General features: G+C 53.0%; 6 protein-coding genes across 6 annotated transcripts; 3 read left to right on the top strand and 3 right to left on the bottom strand.

Annotated features, from left to right (window-relative positions):
• Positions 1-1,735: 1,735 nt before the first annotated feature.
• On the bottom strand, positions 1,736-2,860 carry LRP88_00909 (universal stress protein; the record flags this gene model as incomplete). Its single annotated transcript, XM_083237613.1, has 2 exons — positions 1,736-2,398; positions 2,453-2,860. 2 exons carry the CDS (start codon positions 2,858-2,860, stop codon positions 1,736-1,738), a joined length of 1,071 nt encoding a protein of 356 aa, XP_083106118.1.
• A 4,937-nt stretch (positions 2,861-7,797) lies between these two features.
• On the bottom strand, positions 7,798-9,391 carry LRP88_00908 (serine/threonine-protein kinase; the record flags this gene model as incomplete). Its single annotated transcript, XM_083237612.1, has 3 exons — positions 7,798-8,727; positions 8,789-9,004; positions 9,056-9,391. The coding sequence occupies 3 exons, from the start codon at positions 9,389-9,391 to the stop codon at positions 7,798-7,800; spliced, it is 1,482 nt and encodes a 493-aa protein (XP_083106117.1).
• A 322-nt stretch (positions 9,392-9,713) lies between these two features.
• On the top strand, positions 9,714-11,570 carry LRP88_00907 (uncharacterized protein; the record flags this gene model as incomplete). The annotated part of the gene is made up of 3 exons (XM_083237611.1): positions 9,714-9,732; positions 10,050-11,467; positions 11,538-11,570. 3 exons carry the CDS (start codon positions 9,714-9,716, stop codon positions 11,568-11,570), a joined length of 1,470 nt encoding a protein of 489 aa, XP_083106116.1.
• Positions 11,571-11,963: 393 nt separating this feature from the next.
• Positions 11,964-13,504, bottom strand: LRP88_00906 (translation initiation factor 3 complex subunit L; the record flags this gene model as incomplete). Its single annotated transcript, XM_083237610.1, has 3 exons — positions 11,964-12,047; positions 12,103-13,140; positions 13,196-13,504. The coding sequence occupies 3 exons, from the start codon at positions 13,502-13,504 to the stop codon at positions 11,964-11,966; spliced, it is 1,431 nt and encodes a 476-aa protein (XP_083106115.1).
• A 580-nt stretch (positions 13,505-14,084) lies between these two features.
• On the top strand, positions 14,085-17,321 carry LRP88_00905 (GTPase RIA1; the record flags this gene model as incomplete). The annotated part of the gene is made up of 2 exons (XM_083237609.1): positions 14,085-14,147; positions 14,199-17,321. The coding sequence occupies 2 exons, from the start codon at positions 14,085-14,087 to the stop codon at positions 17,319-17,321; spliced, it is 3,186 nt and encodes a 1,061-aa protein (XP_083106114.1).
• A 1,205-nt stretch (positions 17,322-18,526) lies between these two features.
• Positions 18,527-19,948, top strand: LRP88_00904 (uncharacterized protein; the record flags this gene model as incomplete). Its single annotated transcript, XM_083237608.1, has 4 exons — positions 18,527-18,715; positions 18,765-18,880; positions 18,939-19,386; positions 19,439-19,948. 4 exons carry the CDS (start codon positions 18,527-18,529, stop codon positions 19,946-19,948), a joined length of 1,263 nt encoding a protein of 420 aa, XP_083106113.1.
• Positions 19,949-20,077: the final 129 nt, after the last annotated feature.

Genomic DNA, 20,077 nt, shown 5'->3' with positions numbered 1-20,077 from the left:
TGGATAGATACAAGTCGGTCCTCGTCCTTTGTGTGTCGAAAATGTCGTTGATAGAGGGGAAATGGAATTGGCTAGACTAAACGGAATGAATGATAGTGAGTTGCTGACGTGTGGGTGTCGTCTCCCTCTCTTCCTCATTCGAACATGGCCCAGACCTCGAGTGGCAGGCGCTGCCTCAGGCTGCCCCTGTCCTGGTCCTGTCACGTCCTGCCCAGGCCGGAATGACATGCTCGCACATGGCTCGGGACCGGGACAGGGACAGGCAGGGGTCTCTCTCCCTTCACAAGTTGCTGATTTTGTTTCATCTCATTTGCCCCGCTGAATCATGCCTCCTGCGCTGCTGCCCGCTGACGTGCGCCTCAAGACAAGGGGCTTCACCCCCTGGCCTCGTGAGGTTTCAGCAGTTGCAGCAGTTGCCATTGGTCGCCATCGCCGCCAACCACATCTCCTCGAATTCCTCCCTTCAATTCATGGCACCACACGTCTCAACTCTTTATTAAAGTCAATTCCACTTGCAGCCAGTTGGACATACTGCTCACGCCATTCAATGTTTCGAACAGTATTGCAGGAACTCAAAATCGCTACGCAGTTTCATATTACTGCTTCTACTTGCTATTGACGACGGAACCTATTGATAAATCCGATCCAGCAACCTTGACACGCAAAGTAGCTCAGGAGTCTCGACGTTAAACACGTCTCTTACACACTCGGGGTCCACGAGACATGTCCCGCAGCAGTCCAGTGTGCCTTCCCAGCATCTCCACAGCTTCCATGAAAATGACCCCTCAACCGCTGGAGTTTCATCATTCGCCAGAGCCCCTTCGGGCTGGTCGACCGTTGATATCGCGTGAATCTCCTGAACAGGTTGGATTTCTTGCATAGGCTGGATCTCTTGAATTGACTGAATCTCCTCAGTTGTTGGGACTCCTCTAGTCATGTTGTTAACAGGTAGAGAGCCCTGTTCCGCGTCCATGTTCTGCTCGTTTGACGATTCTTGCCCTTGATCCTCGGTGTTGGATGGTTCATGCCCATGCTCCTCATCGCTTGACGATCCTTTTCCCTGGCTCTCGTCTTCTGGCGGCGCTTTATCCTCGTTGTTTGGCGAGGAACTGGACGTGTCCGCCCCAGCGTCACCCTTCACGGGTTCTCGCTCTGCGGAAGAACCATCATCTTCGCTGACACGAGCTTGGTTCATGTCCTCGATGTTCCAAGAATCGCGGGCCTCGCCTCCGTCGCCAGCATCCGAATTGTACCCCTCTCCTTGGCCGGCATGGGCCATGCGCTTCAGACCTTGGTCCGCCTCTTCAGATTCCGCAGATGACTCCAGCTTCCCTTAGGCCGTGACTTTACGTGATTCGGAACCAGCCATATCGGAAGACGCGCCATCAAGAGTACGCATCCCACATAGATGAGGATAGACATGATGTAGTCCGCATTCGCCCTCTCTTTGGGTTTGATTTATCCGGTAAGGACACCGCCCGAGATGCATAGCCTCCAGGTCTGACACTTCAGAGTCCATCACGCCGTCCTCGTTGCCACCGCAGGGAGCAGAAGGGGCAAGCTGTTTTTTTCTAGGCCGAGCGAGAGGAGAGCTGGATCTCCGAGGAGGGTGTTCATTGACAGATCCAGACACATACTTCCTCTTGAGCAAGTCATATCCTAGTTCCCCGAGGTCTCTTGCACACGTGCCCTTCCAATTCTCTTTGTTGCATGTCGATCGGCTCTCTTCCATCTTCTATGATGTGCTCTTCTGGCGCGTAGGGGTATCATCATCGTCGTCATCATCGTCCTCCATCTTCATCTTTAGAGCGGCAGCCTCGCCCACCTCCATCTTATGGAGCTGCTCGAGCTTCTGCTTGTCCAAGATCTGTTGTCCTGACATGACCTCGAATTCCCCATCGTCGTCGTCATCATCATCGCTCTCGGCGCCTGCGGTGGGAGGATCCTTGACAACTCGTTGATCTTCTGGGGCTTCATCGAGAGTATTGATGTTCGCCGGGCCGGGAGTTCGGGTATTCAAGAGTTGACTGGGGTTGATGGGTTTGATCGTTGGGTCGAACGATGCAGGAAGGCCCAGAGCTCGCGCAACCTGATGGGCCTCCTCATCGGGTGTGTTGGAGACCTCCAGCTCATAGATACTGCTCGCTTCGCTGTCCGCCTCATGCTTACCAGCGGTTGCGGCCAGCATGCCCACATATGTCTGGCGAGTTGAATCATTGGCACGTTTCGTCTTCTTCTTGAGGCGTTTATCCGTCGGTCGAACGACGACAACGGGCACGGGCGAGTATTGCAGACAATACTTGGAGAAAGAGTTGTGTGTGTTGATCAGACCCTGAAAGCCACCCAGTGTGCGGCCTCTGGTTCCGACAATGAGCATAGCAGGTTGATACATCTGGATCTAAAACGTGGATGTTAGCTTTCAGTAGGACCATTCTAGGCAGGACTGACATACCAATGTTTGGAAAGTTGTATGCAGTTTGCCGACGGCGTATTCAAGAATGATGTTGATAGCCCTGTTAGAGCCATTCCGCTTCACAACACCTTTCAGAATCGACTCGGCCTCCTCCTGGTAGGACTTGTCGATGCTGCGAGTGTCCTTCTCAATTACTCTCACACACACGACATCGTCCCCATCGTCGACCAGCTCGTCAAGCAGCCACTGCAACGCATAGTCGGAGTAGGGGTGCTCGTCGACGCCAACCATGAAGGTGCGTGACCTTCGTCGCGCTTGATATCCACGATGCCGAACATTGAGTGTCAGCGAAATGGCATTGTTCTTGGTCGGCTCGCCGGTTGGGACGTTGTCGAAGGAGATGTGGTTCCGGAACCTGTCGGGCGGGGTCTCGGTTAGCGTCGCCATTGTGATGGATGATGTGAAGATGCCACAGAACGTGGGAAGCACGATGGTAAATAGATGTGAGAGATATGGGCAAGCAACAACAGAATTGGAGGAGGAATGCAGAGAGAGTTCAGGTATGACGCCGATGAAAGCCCAAAAAGCCTGCGGGAATTTGCGGGCTTGCTGCGTTCAGGGTGGCTGTGACGAAGGATGGATGGCCTGACAGCCCAGACCAAGTGACTAGCTTCCAAGAAGAGAAGAGTCTTTTGGTCATCCCCACGACAAGGCTTGTCGCAAGCAGCGGGGTAATGAAATAGTGATGCTGTGGGGACAAGGTTGTTGCCAGCGAACTGGACCAGGCCAACAATTGCGAGGTCCCACAGAGGTCGGCATCTCTACCATGTTGGAAGTTGAACCTTGGACAACCAGTCATCGCATCCTTGAAGCCAATCGTCGTCACTGTAGCGATCTCGGCTACAGTCGCATTGGGGATGGTTGCCGAATGCTGATGTGGGGTGTCCAATGCTGAGCCAGCTGTCCCAAGTGTCTCGTTGCATAGCATCATCTCGCCAGCATTGCCGGCATGCCCTTCGGTTCCCAGGAATGTCGCTTCACCCGAGATCTTGAACAACTTCGGCTCGCAACGTGGCGGAGTGAGACCACGATCAAGATCAGACATGAAATACTTTTTCGAACAAGGTCTCGAAAGTGATCGACCGAAGATGGCATTGAAGATCATGTCTGAGAGCAACGAGCTTTGGTGGACACGCCACATGGAGCCGTATTCGGACCATGGTTCGCATGTGAAAACATGGGCTTTGGATAACGTGAGGCTCGATCGAGGAGGTTTTCGAGTTTGACTCGGCGACAGGGAATCGTTTCGGCCAGGTAACAAACCCACAGGCAGGACTCTCATATGGCCAAGGAAATTGACGAGACTAGGGAGGCAACAAGGAAATTATACGATGCAACTTACCTAGCTGGAGCAGGAGAACTGACACGGATACGCGCGTTGCCCATCTTCTGAGGCTTTCCTTGTGGCAATGCAGGATCTTTTGGAGAACGGAACGTGACAGAGCTGATGGATGAGTGCCTGCTAATCAATGATCCGGTTGCTTTTCCTGCATTATCGTTGCTCTCGAGGCTTGCGCTGCGAACTGACGGGGGGTCGGCAGCAAAAGAGACGCTCGACTTGTGACCTGACGACCCGTCGTCGCCGTCGCTGGCCCTCACGCTAGTATTGGATCCATCGACAGTGTTGGAGTCGCAAGAAAAATAGTCAGCCTTGGGGCCTCTTGTTTCCGAATTGCTCGGAGGTACAGTCGTCTTGGGAGATATGTCGGAATCGGAGCGATTGACGGGCACAGGTTGGACGATAGAGGCCGTCGCCATGTCGTCCACCGTGTCGAATCTTGGGATGAAGCGAGCGCTGTGGAAGGGGAAGAGCCGTACTTGGCTTTGGCTTGGTGTTTCCACCAATGTTTGGTTCAAGCAAGAGTGTTGTAAGGATGCAGCTGTGTGATGCCAAACCAGGCAGATAACGGAAGATGGTCAGGACAAACAGGTTGCAGGCGAAACAATCGACAGAGGCCTCCCTTGATGGATGGGAAAGGAAGGAAAGCTCGCGACTTGAGAGATCGGCTTCGACAAAGACTCAAGGAACCCTGGGAACCTCCTTCCCGAGCTGCCAAGATGGATGCGACTGCTGCCAAGACCGAGAGGCTGATAGGCAAGCTTGGCTTGGCCTGGGGAAGACCGAATCACGAGGCGCACAAGAAGGCGCAGATGATGGAGACGGGTTTCCTAGCGCGATAGGCGAAGGGGGCGAAGCCGAGTTTAGCTATGACGCTGAATGAAGCTGTCTGCAAGTGATGGATAGTAGGAAGCTTCCTGACGCGGGTTGCGATGTGGGCACAAGCAGAAGAGAGCAAGCAGCGGGCGCAGATTCGATTTGACGAGGAAAGCAGGAGCGAAAAGATGCGAAAGTCAGAAAGAGGACTGTGCGTCGCTTTATCAATCGATAGAAACCGACAGCGGTGAGTAGACGAAAAGTGCTGGTCAGACGCGAGTAATTCAAGGTCGACGAGCGGGCGGTGGTGAGGTCGATCCTGGAGCTTTCCGAGGGGAGCTGCAAGCAGGTGATGGTGGCGGCAGGAGAAGGAACAGAAAAACCACAACACAACAGGGTTGCTTGCAATGGATATAACGGAAAGTGGTTAAAGATCCTTGTGCGAGTGTGAGATGAGCAACAGACGGTGTGCGGCGTGTAGGTGTGCTTGTGTAATTGTTTTGGTAGGTCGGTGGTCAAGGTGACGAGAGGTGAAGCCACGGCCAAGGCCTAGGTCAGCCCAGATTTTGTTTGAGGTAAGGTTATAGTCAGGCAAGGAATGGAGAAACCACGTTTTCGGACGTCGCCTTTTACCACAACAGGTCAAGGAGACGGGACGGGATGGAGAGGGAAAGGGGGAGGGAAGGTTTAGATTTCGTTTGCGGAGTTCTTTTTTAGTCTAATCCGTCCATGGTCCTTTTTTTTTTGTTCCTTAGGCAGGCAAATTGAATCATGGCATGGGGATCTGCTGTCGCAATAAGAGAGGCGGCGCGTGAGGGAGGGTGAAGGAGGAGGCGGAGATACCTATCCCCCCCTTCTACCCACCCCAAAGGCGCTGGCGCCGAACGGATCGGGCCTTGATCCACGTAGCAGCAGGGCGTTTGCAGGGAAAAGGAGGGTGAGGCTAGAGACAGCGAGCAGGTACTGGATTTCATTTTCAAGCGTTGCAGAGTTGTGCGGTTCGTGCACTTTTTGAAACCTAGGTTGAGGCGGTAGCAGCGGCGGAATTTCACCGAGTTGAACACGACCTAGGTACTAAAAGACATGCAGAAGCAGGGTCGAGGTGCGATCAAGGTTGGAGATGCAGATGTGGTGGCTGTGAAAAGTGCAAACACTTGACGTAGTCCCGGCCCGTCAGAGCAAACCGTTTATCATCCATACGACGTGCTTATCCCATCCCTTGTTGCTCAACCCCCAGGGATAGTAGCTCACTGGGTAATGAGTATCCGTAGGTAGGTTGTGTGGCAACGGGGGACAACGGCGACGCGATGCAGGCCAAGACACGGGACGATTTGGCACGCGAGAGGCATGGGCTCGCTGCGGGGAGTCATTGGCTAGATTCTACGAACTACAAGCAGGGTATCTATCAGAATCTCCTTGAGATAACGACAGAAGCGAGAGTAAGAATCACAGAGGGAACAGAGGGAACAGAGGGAACAAGAGGCCGCCGGTCCAGCCCTCCCTCGAGTTGAGCAACGAGGAAATGAAGGGCACACCACCAGGCACACGCACGCACAGCACAGCACACTGACGGTAGTTGGCAAAAGAAACATTAGCCCACTCACACTCTCTCCGCTGCAGGCAAATACGACGAACCCTATCAACACCATCATCCCTGGGGATCCATTAGATCACATGGAAACTCTTTGGCTCTAACAGCCGGCAACCAACGAGTAGGGCTGCTTGCCGGAATATCCACTTAATAAGCGGCCCTTAGTGAGGACCGCTATCCCCCTCACTAATGCCACCTTGTTTTTGGGCAGCCATGGTTGGAAATCATATTCTATCCCAACCAACTTTGGGTGCAAATCCGTCACCTGCCGCCCTGTCCTCCGCTCTCTCCAAATCTTGGCTCCGGCACTCATGGCCCGAGTGTTACTCTAATGTCCGAGAAAGAGAAAGCCAAGCCTGCGCTAGATGGTCTCGGCACTCGTTGGATGACGAACACCTCACCCAACACCTGGGAGCCGGGAAAAAACAAGCTGCGACTCCCGCCGCCCCGGGTGGATCATATCACCAGCTGGTGCTGCACTTGGGCATCGCGGTGCGGAAGCCCGTGGCGGGGGGTTACAGTTAGCTTGGCTTAGCAAGATGAGCTAGCGGGGCTGCGGCTAGATCCAGCATGGTGTGTCGACTGAGAACAGAGCCTCCGCAGATGAGATGGGATCGATGCCGGTGTCACTTGTCTAACAGCTTCCCGGGCGAGCGAGCAACCATCAGGCGAGAGAGAGGGCTCACCCATGCAAGGAAGCACAAGCGAGAGACATTCAACCCATTCAGAGGAAAAGTTGCCACAGGCTCTTGCTCACCGCATCACACAGGTCGTACCCGGTCCGCCATGATAACCCTTGAAGCAGGGCCTATCTGAGCCAGTCAGTCCTCTTGGTGGGCGCACATGAAGACTTCTGGTTGTTTTGAGCTGTCAACTCCACGACTCCATTCTGTGTCAACTCTGCACATTCCCGTTCCGAAGTCGACTAAAAACGGCCCCGGAATCCTACTCCGGTAATTCCGACACCGCCGGCTTGGCCCAGCCATCAGGTTCAGCCCCAAATCCAGGTTCCCGGCTGCGGAGTGCCATAGGTAATCGGCACTTGAGTTGCTCTTCACGTGGCTCCCCGATAGGAATGGATATCTCGGGCAGAGTATCAATGCTTTCTTCCCACCAATGACGCCAACCTCACATGAAACTTATTAAGGTGGCAGAGAAAAGAATGCAAAGAATCAGTCCAACGCAACCATGTCGTTTAAGGTTAATCATTGTTAACTTTAACTACTACCATTCCAGGTTCCTTCCGAAACAAGCTCATGATCCTACTCGTGATCCCGGTTTTTTTTTCATGGCGCTTGGTTCCAGCTCTGCGGCGCTTTGCGGGGGGGCTTTTTAGGGGGGGTTCTCGTGGGCGTTGTAGGCCGGGGTGTTCTAGCTGGAGAGTGCATTCTCTTGGGCGTAGAAGAACCTGGCCGCGAAGATTCATGGCCTGACGTTGTAGGGGGCTTCCAGTATTTAGGGGGGATTTTCCTGGGCAGTGTAGACCAGGCCGTTCCAGAGGATACTTGCATTCTTCTGGGCGTAGAAGAGCCTGGCCGCGAAGATTCATGGCCCGACGCTGTAGGGAACTTCCAGTATTTAGGGGGCATGTTCTTGGGCAATGCAGACCAGGCCGTTCCAGGGGGCACTTGCGTTCTCCTGGACGGCGTAGAAGAAGGCTGTGAAGATTCTGGATGGCCCGATGCTGTAGGGGGCTTCAAGTTTGTAGGGGGCATTTTCCTGGGCAATGTAGAGCAGGCCGTTCCAGGGGGGGAATTGTGTTCTCCTGGGCGGCATAGAAGAAGGTCGCGAAGATTCATGGCTCGTCGAAGCGTCAGTTCCATGCCTGTCTAGCCCATGTACTGAAGATGGTGGCCCGGTATCTTTGTTCGCAAGCTCGGTATTTCTGGGACTGCTAGCAATCTGACCTGGCAGGGCTTCTTCGACTATTATCGAGCCCCATGAGCCTGATGGAACCCCCAGGCTTTGCTGATGAGAGGCTCCCGTAGTCCATCGACCAGATGTTGGGTCCTCGGGAATAATTGTGGATGAGCCCTCTCTTCCCTCGGGAGTTTCTCTCGTTTCCTGTTCTGCCTCCTGGAAAGGCTTCGGCTTCATCAACTCATGCTGGTCAGCCATCTCAGCAGTCAGCCTCTGGGCCGGAAGGCGAGCCATTAGTTCTTGGACGAAACTGATAGCAGTATCGCTAGCCCGCACCTGCAACAGAGGCTCCTTGGGGAATGGACTGCCCTTCCAGTACTGTCGTAGTTGCATAGGATCGCCGCGAAACGTCTGTTTACGCGTGAGCAGGTAAAAGATGGTTTCACCCAAGCACCACATGTCAGCCGGAAAGGGGTCAATATGCTTGGGGCTATCCCCAATACCAGGGACCGACTCGGGAGGCATGAACCCAGGTGTCCCTTGAACAGTTGACGTAGCGGTGTCGGTCCCAATTCGTTTGCTGAGCCCAAGATCACAAATCTTGACATGCCAATCCCCATGTGGGGGCTTGTTCTTGATCAGGATGTTCTGGGTGAAAGGAATATCTGTCAGTGCAATCGTGTGCGAATCTTGGAAAGGGGGTGCTTACAGCGGGCTTCAAATCGCGGTGCGCAAAGTTATTGTGATGCATGAACCGTAACCCTTGAAGAATCTGCCATCCGATGTCCTGCACTTGATCCTCGGCAAGTTTACCATGTTCCTCGATGTGGTCCTTCAAGTCTCCTAGTTCGCAGTATTCCATGGCCAAGAATAGCGCAGAAGGACTCTGGAACCATCCATACGACTTGACAAAGAACTCGGAGTACTGCAAGTGTTACTACGCTTGTCCCAATGTCCAAGGCGAAGCATAACCAACCTTTGCCTGCGAGAATTTGGCCAAGGCTTCCAGTTCCCTCACGCAATCGCGTCGTTTTGACTTAATTTTCGCAATATCGAGTTGTTTCACCGCTCGAAAGTTGTAGGCCGTTGGACTGTCGGGATCTCTCTTCTCCAGCCAAACGATGCCGAATCCTCCGCGGCCGAGCATCTTCTGACGAACCCATTTCTCCTGCTGTGGCCTCCGTCTTCCCTGGTATTTTAGGTGCGTCGTTTTATTGGGTATATCGGCGTTTGGGTGGAACGTCGCCTCAAGGTGCGAGTCTCGGACCAGCTCTGGTAGGTCTTGGAGAGGAAGGCCTTGGAGTGTAGCCATGATGCATTGCTGTTCAGCCCATCTCCGTTGCCGCTCGAGGCGGCAATAATGATGGATGTCTAGATTGTGGTACGGTGATTGTTAGGGTTCGACCAAACTCGGGAATAGACAAGAAAGAGCTGTGACAAGGCGATCTTGGGAGTTCAGTCGAGCTGAGAATTAGACAAGAAAGAACAATGTTGAAGGTCGCAGGTCAGCAGCCTCTGCGTTGAGGGGAAATACCCATGTCGATGATGCCGAGCATTCAGCCTGGTGTTCAGCCATGCACTGCCACCAAGGTAGACTGGATCAGTGGCTCGTTTTGAGCCACCTAACCGCCAATATGCAGCTCCTAGGGGGTAGTAAGTATCTTGATCCAATGAAAAGGTCGGGCTGTTCGGCTGAATTGGTCTGCTAGCACAGCCTGGTCTTGGCAGTTGATGAGGGTTGAAAAGGCTCCAAGTCGAGTCACGATCGTTGATCAAACCAATACTTTGTCTTTTGCGAAAAACTGCTTCCTATGGAGGTAGCTGGGTTAGCATTTGCAGTGGTCGGTGCGGTAGACTTGTGTATCAAGTAACTCTATCTAACCCCCTCAACAAACTGTGGGTAGACATCTCTAACTAGGTATGAAATAGGTATGGAAGAGAGTTACGGAAGACATGCACGGCCTTCAAAGGAGCCGAGCCCGAGCTCGAAGAGAGAGCCCTCAAGATAGAGATTGGCTGGCACAGGTGCTTCACCCAGCTCGACTTTCTCAAGTCCATCAGCCACCTGATGGACGAAACCCACCAAAGCCTACAGGAACGGACTTTGCGAATGTTATCTATCAAGCTCGACGGCGCAACTCACACTCTGCGGGGAATGGTTCAGCCTCAGACTGTCAACGATGGAAATGGGAAGAGAATCGTCTTTGTTCCTCGACCGTTCAAGTATGCGATGAAGAAGGAGAAACTCGACGAAGCTATTGACGCTCTCAACTCCTGGCAGCAAATGTCAGATCCATCATGGTTTCTACTCATGAGGATGCATGGCCGTGAGATGGGCAAGGCTCTCACAACAGCGTCAAAGGTCACAGGGACTATTCCTTCTGTCGCTGCCATCCAAAAGGATCTAAGAGAAGCCTCACTAGAGAGCTCCAGCCAGGCATCAACTGGATTATCCCTGCCTGCCAAGGAACTCTACAAGATGGATATTTCCGACATTCCCTTCTCTGACTTGAAGATTGCCAAGAGCGAAAGACCTGGGAGGACCACCACCTACGTCCTGGACGAGCTCGGTACTCTCGACTCGGCCTCCTACCAGGATATGGAGAAGAACATTCGAAGCCTGGCTCGCCGGCTCCAGCATAAAGAACCGCAGACATTTGGCCTACTTGGCTGCAAAGGCTTCGTTGCCGAAAAGCTAGGTCCTAGCCTCGGGAGGTTCACGATAGTATCCCGTATGCCGCCTGGCCTGACGAACGCTCAGAGTCTTCGACAGCGCTTATTACAAGGCGGCAAACCTAGCACATTGTCTCGAAGGTTCTCAATTGCCCAAGAGCTTGCCAAGTCGGTCAGTTATATACACGTCTTTGGCTTTGTGCACAAGAACATTCGTCCCGAGACTATCCTCGACTTCGACACTGGGGAACAGGATGGCGCCTCGGTTTTCCTACTTGGCTTCGAGGATTTTCGACAAGAGGATGGAAGGACACGACGTCGCGGCGATGATGCCTTGGAGAGAAACTTATACCGACATCCTTCTCGGCAGGGTATAGTCCTCAAGGAGGGGTTTCTCATGCAGCACGATATATACAGCCTCGGTGTTTGCCTGCTAGAGATTGGCTTGTGGCAATGCTTTGTCAACTACGAGGCCGAGGGAGAAAACCAGACTCTGTCTCCCATGGTCGGTATATCCTCCGATGCCTCGCATGATGAAGCAGCGGCTTTCCTCTCGACTTCGGTAAAAGACCGTTTTGTCAAGTTGGCTCAAACTGAACTCCGAGAATGCATGGGGACACGATATTCGGAGATTGTCGAAACCTGTCTCACTTGCTTGGATCCAGGCAACAAGTTTGGAGATCAGCAAGAGTTTCAAGACAAAGACGGGATTCGTGTAGGTGTGAGGTATATTGAAAAGGTGAGAGTATCTAAGACGCCTAAGAGCTTCTTACTAACTCGGTCAGATCCTCCACCGACTCAACAGCCTCTGTGTCTAAAGGCTCAGAAAAACATGCCTGAGAACCCTCTAATACCAAGTACGCAAACCCTGGAGCAGGATCATGATGCTGGATTAAACGACTTTTGATTCCTTTTATTCTTCATTGCCCTTGTCATAGGCTCCCATACCTCTACGAGGATGTACCATATCTCTGCCACACATATAGCCAACTCGAGAAATTCTCAAGCTTTTGCACGAGCATCACCAACTCCGAGACGCCGTTGCCATGCCATGCAGCCTACCTACCAAGTCGGCCTGCATAAACCCCAAGTGTTTGTCCTGGCCATGACCTTTGGGGGCTTTCAGCCTCAGGGTGCTAAGCACCGCCGGGCTTGAATCGAAGGCCCCAGGAAATTGAGAAATGAGGCTTTCCAGATTTCTCTGAAGCACCTCAGTTGTAGGTGCGGGACAGGTTTCGGAGGTACCAGTCCACGAGCTTGCGTCCAACCTTGGCCTCCGAGATGTGAATCAGGTCCTGTAAACTTGTTAGTGCTTGTTCAATAAACTTTTGGGATTTTCGGAGTACTCACGCCCTGGAGAGCATAGTCAAGGTCGCTGACGTTGACGAGCTCACCCTCGAGCAGACCCTGGTCCTGCCATCGCAGCTGCTTGGTGCGCTGCTTGGTAACCAGGAGCCATGATCGCAGCTCCTCGGGCTTCACCTCGAGGAAACCAGCGAGCTTGTTGAGGTCCATGGTGGTGTAAAGTCGGAGGTAAGACTTGATGGTGGGGCTCCACATGTTGGTCTTGACCTCGTCCATAAAGACAGCGAGGTGGTGCTCAACGGGGTCGATGTTGGCCTCGGGGTTCTCAAAGTCCGGAGGAACGGGGGAGATGAACTTGGGGCAAGCAGTGCGGAAGAGCTCCTCGAAGATGGGGAGGGACTCGGGGCCACCGCGCTGGAGCTTGAGAAGCTGGTCACCGTACTTCTCACGGAGAGCGCTGTGGATGGTGTCGTCCAGACGGGTGGGCTGGAAAGCGACGCAGATGGCAATGAGGGCGTACATCTGCTCGTTCTTCTTGGTGATAGAGTCGTACTGGGCGCTCTTCTGGAAGTTCTTGGTTCGCGACACATAGACCAGGATGTGGCTGAACATGCGGATGGCATCGGCGTAGCGGTGCTGCATCATGTAGGAGAAACCCACATAGTAATAGGTGGTGAAGTGGGCGGCCATGACACGGGCGAACATGGCCTTCTTGTTGAGCTCGATGTCATCAAGGGTCTTGAGGGCCAGGCTGAAGTCTCCCAGAAGAGTGTGGACCCGGAGGAGACCGATGATGGAAAAGTAGCCGAGCATTCGGTACAGGTTCTTGGAACCGTAGTCGCCAGCAACAGCCATGGGGTCCTCGTTGCGCTTCATAGCAGCCAGCTGGTCGGTGATCTGGGATCGCTGGATGAGGGAGTAGAGAACGTTGAGGACGCTGTAGCAGCCCCAGGTGTTGGGGTTCTCGCGGAGAGCCTGGCGCTCCTCCTCGTTGGATGTTTGCCGGGCAATTCGCATGCGGTACGACGAGAACGAGTTGAACTGGTAGATGAACTCATCGATGACATCCCAAGCCCAGTAGTACTATGAGCTCTGTTAGTCCCAGCCAATCCGGGATAAATATTTTTGGGCCACCAACCGAAGGAGGCTCGAGGTCAACGGGACCATCCGAGTTCAGGATGTAATGGAACAGACTGCAGTACGCATCGTAGCTCTGGAACTTGGTCTCGAGAGGGGCCTGGAAGTCGAGAGGCTGAGCAGCCTGGACGAGGCGGGCCTGGATATCGTCGGTCTGCTGGGCCAGGTTCAGAGAGGTGGTGCGGCTGAGGTCATCACCATCCTCGTACTGGACGTGCTCCTTGTACTCGGCCACCAGGGCCTCCTCCTCGACATCGCTATCGTCATCGAGGGCGCGGGCCGGAGCCACGCCGTTCTGGTAGGTAGCCATCGTGTGCGATCGGGCGTGGGTTCCGCGTCGTGTCGGGTCGCTCGTCGTGGTGAGGGGTAGAAATTTTACGCCCCTCCAGAGGTCTCGCGAGTTTTCGTGATTTTAGGGCTTTTGCTTGAGTTGCAGAGCGTTGTGGCTTGAGCTGTGCGGTGTGGCGCAGCTACACGTGACTTGACACTGTACGCTGTACCGGTTAACTGCGTCACAGGTGCCTCTATCGGGGAAGCGGGGCAGCAGCTCAGCGACTTGGTGATGTCTCTATTTGCAGATATGAGTCATTCTCAGTCACTTTGCAGATGTTTCCTAGAAAGAGCATGACAGGGCCTTGTTTTGCTGACTCTCGCGTGAGTAGTGAAGGCTAGATTCGTGGATTAGTCACACTACCAATGAGCAAGACGCAGGCAACCTACCTCCATATCTGCGCCTCCACATCAAGGTTGATTTACAGTTTCTGAACCGTTGGCTATAAAATCTGAAGGCCCGGTTCCATTGCCCCAGGCAACTCAGTCTCTAAGACTTGCGCATTTTGATACACAGATTTCCATTCTACGAGTCGCTTCTCAGAGGAATCGCCACAATCATGCCTGTCGTTACTCCAGAAAAGCTGGCTAGCCTGCAGAGGCAGTCCAGTGATATCCGAAATGTGAGCTAAATTGACCAAATTGTGGCCGTTCTCAAGTTAATGAGATTGCAGATTTGTATCTTGGCCCATGTTGACCATGGCAAGACGTCACTTACCGATGCTCTGCTCGCCACAAATGGCATTATTTCACCAAAATTGGCGGGCAAAATCCGCTACCTAGACTCCAGGCCCGATGAGCAGACAAGAGGAATCACCATGGAGTCCTCTGCCATTTCTCTCTACTTTGCTATGCGCCGGAAAACAGCCCCTGACGCTGAGCCCGAAGACAAGGAGTACCTGGTCAACTTGATCGACTCGCCCGGCCATATCGACTTCAGTTCCGAAGTCTCAACAGCTTCAAGATTGTGTGACGGCGCCGTCGTACTTGTGGATGCCGTCGAGGGAGTCTGCAGTCAAACAGTCACTGTGCTCCGTCAGACATGGATCGAGAAGCTCAAGCCCCTGCTCGTCATCAACAAGATTGATCGACTAGTGACAGAACTCAAAATGACGCCCGGAGAAGCATACATTCATCTAAGCAAACTTCTTGAGCAAGTAAATGCTGTTCTTGGAAGCTTCTTCCAGGGCGAACGAATGGAGGAGGATCTCAACTGGAGAGAGAAGATGGAGGAGCGAGTCAACGCAGCAACGGCCGCCAAGGAATCGGCTCTTGCGGATCAAGTCAGCGACACCGGAGACATTCAATTCGAGGAGAGAGACGACGAAGACATTTACTTTGCCCCTGAGAAGAACAATGTCATTTTCAGCAGCGCCATCGACGGCTGGGCCTTTACCTGCAGACAATTTGCCAGCATGTATGAGAAGAAGCTCGGCATCAAGCGAGGTGTGATGGAAAAGGTTCTATGGGGTAACTTTTACCTGGATCCCAAGACGAAGAAGATTTTGGGTCCCAAGCATCTCAAGGGGCGAAACCTGAAGCCCCTTTTCGTTCAGTTAGTACTTGAGCCAGTATGGACTGTCTACCAAGCGACTGTAGGCGGCGACAATGGTACTGGTGATCGAGAACTGCTGGAGAAGGTCACAAGGTCCCTTAACATCAAGCTCACACCTCATCTGCTCAAGTCCAGAGACCAGAAACTTCTGATGACAACAGTCTTCGCATCTTGGCTACCATTGTCGACGGCGCTGTTGGTATCCGTTATCGAATCCTTACCGTCTCCCGCTGCCGCGCAAGCTGAGCGACTACCCGAGCTACTCGAGGAATCCCCCGGCTCGGAGCACATTGATACATCTATCAAGGACGCCATGGTCTCATTCAAGCATGAAAAGTCCGATCCCGTCGTCGCCTATGTCAGTAAGATGGTGTCCGTTCCCGAGAGCGAGCTACCCGAGAACAAGCGACGGACTGGAGTGCAAATGAGCGGCGAAGAGGCACGAGATCTCGCCCGCAAGAAGAGAGCTGAAGCTGCCAGGGCTCAGGCCGCAGCTGGCGAGAACGGCGTTGACAGCATGGCAACCGCTCTTGATACGATCAACCTCGATGATTATGCCCCTGAGTTGGAGGAGAAGAAGGTCGATCCCGAGCATCTCATCGGATTTGCCCGTATTTACTCCGGAACCCTCTCGGTTGGCGACAAGCTCTATGTCATCCCTCCGAAGTGGTCGCCGGCTGAGCCACATGCTGCCCCTGAGCCTCAAGAAGTTACTGTCACGGCGCTTTACATGCTCATGGGCAGGAACTTGGAGGCTCTTGAGTCGGTCCCTGCTGGCTGTGTGTTTGGCATTGGCGGTCTTGAGGGCAAGATTCTGAAATCAGGAACCCTGTGCAGCCGCCTGGAAGGCGCTGTCAACCTTGCAGGTGTAAGCATGGTGGGCAAGCCTATTGTCCGCGTTGCTTTGGAACCTGTGAACCCCGCCGATCTCGACAAGATGATCCATGGTCTGGAGCTGCTGGTGCAGAGTGACCCGTGTGCCGAGTATGAGCTTCTCGCAAGTGGCGAGCATGTCTTGCTGACTGCTGGCGAACTTCATCTCGAGCGATGTTTAACGGATCTCAAGGAGAGATTCGCTCTGTGCGATATCCAACCTGGAGCTCCCCTTGTTCCCTATCGCGAGACTATCGTCAGGGCCGAGGAGATGCGGCCCCCTGCGAACAAGGAGCTTGGCCGCGGTGCTGTTGTTGCTACTACCAGCTCAAAGCAGGTCACCATCTCACTCCGTGTACAGCCAGTGCCAGCAGATGTGACAGAATTTCTGCTCAAGAACGCGGACGCCATCAAGCGGCTGCATGACCGCAAGGCCAAGGTGGAGGAGTCTGAGGGCGAAGAGATTGCCGCAGAGACCGACGTCGCTGCTGGCAACACCCTGTCCGTGGAGGACTTTAAGAAGCAGCTTAAGGAGAAGCTTGAGAGCGGCAAGGGCAGGGAGAACTGGAAGGATCGCATCGACAAGATCGTGGCCTTTGGGCCTCGACGAACCGGACCAAACTTCCTCATTGATGCCACTGCAGATGGTATCTTCTCCAAGGCTTTCGCGACTGAGAACACCACAGGGACCGCTCCTCGTGCAGGAGAATCCCTCCACCCTAGTCATCTGGCCGACAAAATCTCGTACGCCTTCCAGCTTGCTGCTGCTCAAGGTCCTCTGTGTAACGAGCCCCTTCAAGGCGTGGCTGTCTTTGTCGAGGAAGTCACACTCAACCTTGCCGAAGACGATACTTCAGCACGAGACAAGCTAGGTCGTCTTACTGGCGAGATCATCAAGACCTTCCAGTCCGCCCTGCGTTCCGGCTTCCTTGACTGGTCTTCCCGTCTCATGCTCGCCATGTACAGTGTCGAGATTCAAGCCTCGACTGAAGTCCTCGGTCGTGTCTACGACGTTCTGACTCGTCGTCGCGGCCGCGTCATCGCCGAGATCATGAAAGAGGGCACACCTTTCTTCACCATTCAGGCCCTACTCCCTGTCGCCGAGAGTTTCGGCTTCGCAGATGAAATGCGTAAGCGCACCAGTGGCGCCGCGCAGCCGCAGCTCATCTTTGCGGGCTTCGAAATCCTAGATGAGGACCCCTTCTGGGTGCCCTTCACCGAGGATGATCTGGAGGATCTCGGTGAGCTGGCCGATAAGGAGAACGTAGCCAAGCGATACATGGATGGTGTGAGGAGGAAGAAGGGATTGCTTGTGGAGGGAAGAAATGTGGCTACGGATGCTGAGAAGCAAAAGACGTTGAAGAGGTAGAATCATGACGAATGAAGTATCAGGAGGCAATGAATAAAAGCGATTCTTTGTTGATTGCATGAGTGCCTAGATTTGACGTGCTATACAGGGTAGCACAGGGGCATAGCACTGCCTGCTCAACAGTCTGATTAAATCACCCTCAGTTCTAAAAAGGAACACTTAACATAACTTACATAGAATTGCATGTTGCAATGGGATCTCAATATTGCTAGATTTTCCAGTTACAGGCCTGAGCTGAGAGAAGGGGTGCTTCCCCACCACACCCAGGAGCAACTCATCTCCATCCCATGGGAAATACATCAAAGACCATCTTTTACCGATCAACAGTCCGTGAGAGTCACGGTCCCCAGTTCCATCTCCCGGGAAAGTTCGATATCTGACAGCTCTGAAGCCGAGTCTTGGAACCGCTGGCCAATCACGGGTAGCAGCATTGACGTCAGGTGAGACAGTCTTGGAGTTAGGAACAGCACCCGGTCTGCCGCGTGTCTCGCAGTTTAGTGGTGGTTTTAACTTTTTCCAGGGAGTTGGATTTATTACTACTGCAGCTCTAGTTGGTAGGCATTGCAGTGTCTCTTGGGGTCTTTGTTGGTTTGTTTGTTTGTTGACCTGAAGCCCTTTGTATCTTAAAAGCCCAGCAATGCTCCTCGCCCATCAAAGCAATTCCCATCCAAAACCAAGAGAATATCCCTGGTTTTCAACTTTATAATTCACCTACCTATCGAAGCAAAACTGGGTATCCCTTCAAAACCAAGAATGTCATTCTCGTCTTTAGAGAGGCCCAGCGCTATGGAGTTGGCTACCACAAGCGCCTCCGTCTAGGTCTCGGGCGACAAAGTCCACAGAACTAACGTTTCTTTTTCACCTGCCGCGAAACAAGACCCGTTCCTCCGGGCCTTCTCGTTAGGGATAATACTCCGTAAGGATCGTCGGACGGGTCTCCCTCGGCTCCGCCACGGCAGTTGCCCCGTTGCTAGATGAGGCTATCTCTTCTCCCTTGAGAAGAAGGGTCCTCTAACATGGGGAAATACCACTTTCACTGGCCTAGGAAGAGAACTATTGCCAAGTGAAACAAGATCAGAGGGGGATCTTCACATGGTTTACGATCTGAGCTCTTGCTCTTATATAGCCGAATATCCCTTTGGGGCCAAGTAGTTGGATTCGTTCTTCTGTCAACTTTTTCTTTCTGATGTTCAAGTTAGCCCCAGATGGACCTCGATGCATCCCACGATGAGAAAGCGGCCGCCGCAATGGCCGCGCTTAGGGCCTTCAACATCGAAGCTTTCACTCTCCTCGCTCTCGCATTGTTGATCACTGCTCTGAGGTCGTATGTGCGTATCAGCACCGTCGGCTTGAGGAATCTCTGGGCAGATGACTACCTAGTTCTTCTTGCGGCAGTGAGTTTCGAGAAACCTGGAATATTATGTGATTCACTAACACAGACAGGTTGTCTACTCCATAGAAACTGGGTTGGCATATTCTGTTGGCAACATTGCCAAGGGAATGGCGAACAATTCCATGACAGATGCCCAGCGGGCGGCCCTGCGGCCGGATAACACCGAGTACCAACTTCGGTAAGTATCAATAACCTAGAGACAATATGCATACTAACCTGAACAGGGTCTTGGGTTCTAAAATTCAGTTAGCTGGATGGTCAACATACTCGTTCCTCCTCTGGATCCTCAAGGGGGCAATGTGCACCTTCTACTACCGACTGACAAAGGATCTCGAAGGATACCGAACCCGGATCCTGGTTGGCTTTGCTCTCATCATTGGTAGCTTTGTCGTGGTACAGCTCAACCTGATACTAAGCTGCCACCCATTCTATCGCTGGTGGCAGATCTACCCTGATCCAGGAGTTTACTGCCACCCAGCCATCTCGCCCAATCTTGTCTGGACGTACCTCTCATTCAATGTCGCCACGGATCTTTACTTGATAATGATTCCCATGCCTATGCTGTGGAAGGCGGCTATGCCATGGTTTCAGAAGGTCTGGCTTATAGCGCTGTTTAGCTGTGGTTTGTTCGTCACCATGGCCGCCATCCTCCGTGTGGTTCTACTCGTTTCGGTAAGTACACAAAAGCCTTCTTTGGAATTTCCAGTTGTCTAATATCGTTCAGGACCCCGTGAATGGAGCCCAGCTGGCTGGCTCTTGGGCAGTCCGCGAGACCTTTGTCGCAGTTCTGGTGACAAACTTGCCCATGCTCTTCCCACAGTTCAAGAAATGGGCTGTTCCGTTGGTGGCTCGAGTCAGCTCTTCTCTAAGCGCATCTCGAAATCCATCCAGTTCAAGGGCAGAGTCGAGATTCTCCAACATCACATCCCTCGATACATGGAGGCGAAAGAGCCGTCGGTCATCTCGTCCAATATCTATCAATCCGCCACGCAACAATGAGAGCGAGGTCACAATCATTGACGAGATCAACCTTCCTGAAGCCGAGCTTCAACCCACCACAAGCAAGGAAGAAACTCATACGACAACAGAGGAAGACCCGACACCGCGCATCCAGCTTCATATCGAGGTCTCAGTACTAGAAGAAACCGAAACCCATGATAGAAGGGCGAGCGCAAGGAGCGGTAACTACGCAGTCAGCTGGTCAGATTCGCCGCCGAAAACGGAGAAGCCATAATTCATCCCCGAGCACGCACATCAAGGCGGCTCTAGCAGCACTTCTACTTCTTGTTTTCTTTGTTCACTCAAGACAACTTTCTTTATTTTCTAGCTCATACTTTCAAAGGCTACATTTTTCCTACTAAAT

The sequence above is a fragment of the Fusarium phalaenopsidis genome (assembly GCF_050370095.1).
Source record: "Fusarium phalaenopsidis strain FUZ10S chromosome Unknown contig_32278, whole genome shotgun sequence".
NCBI lineage: Eukaryota > Fungi > Ascomycota > Sordariomycetes > Hypocreales > Nectriaceae > Fusarium > Fusarium phalaenopsidis.
The sequence above is the reverse complement of the archived record's forward strand: the minus strand, read 5'-3'. Positions and strand labels throughout refer to the sequence as shown.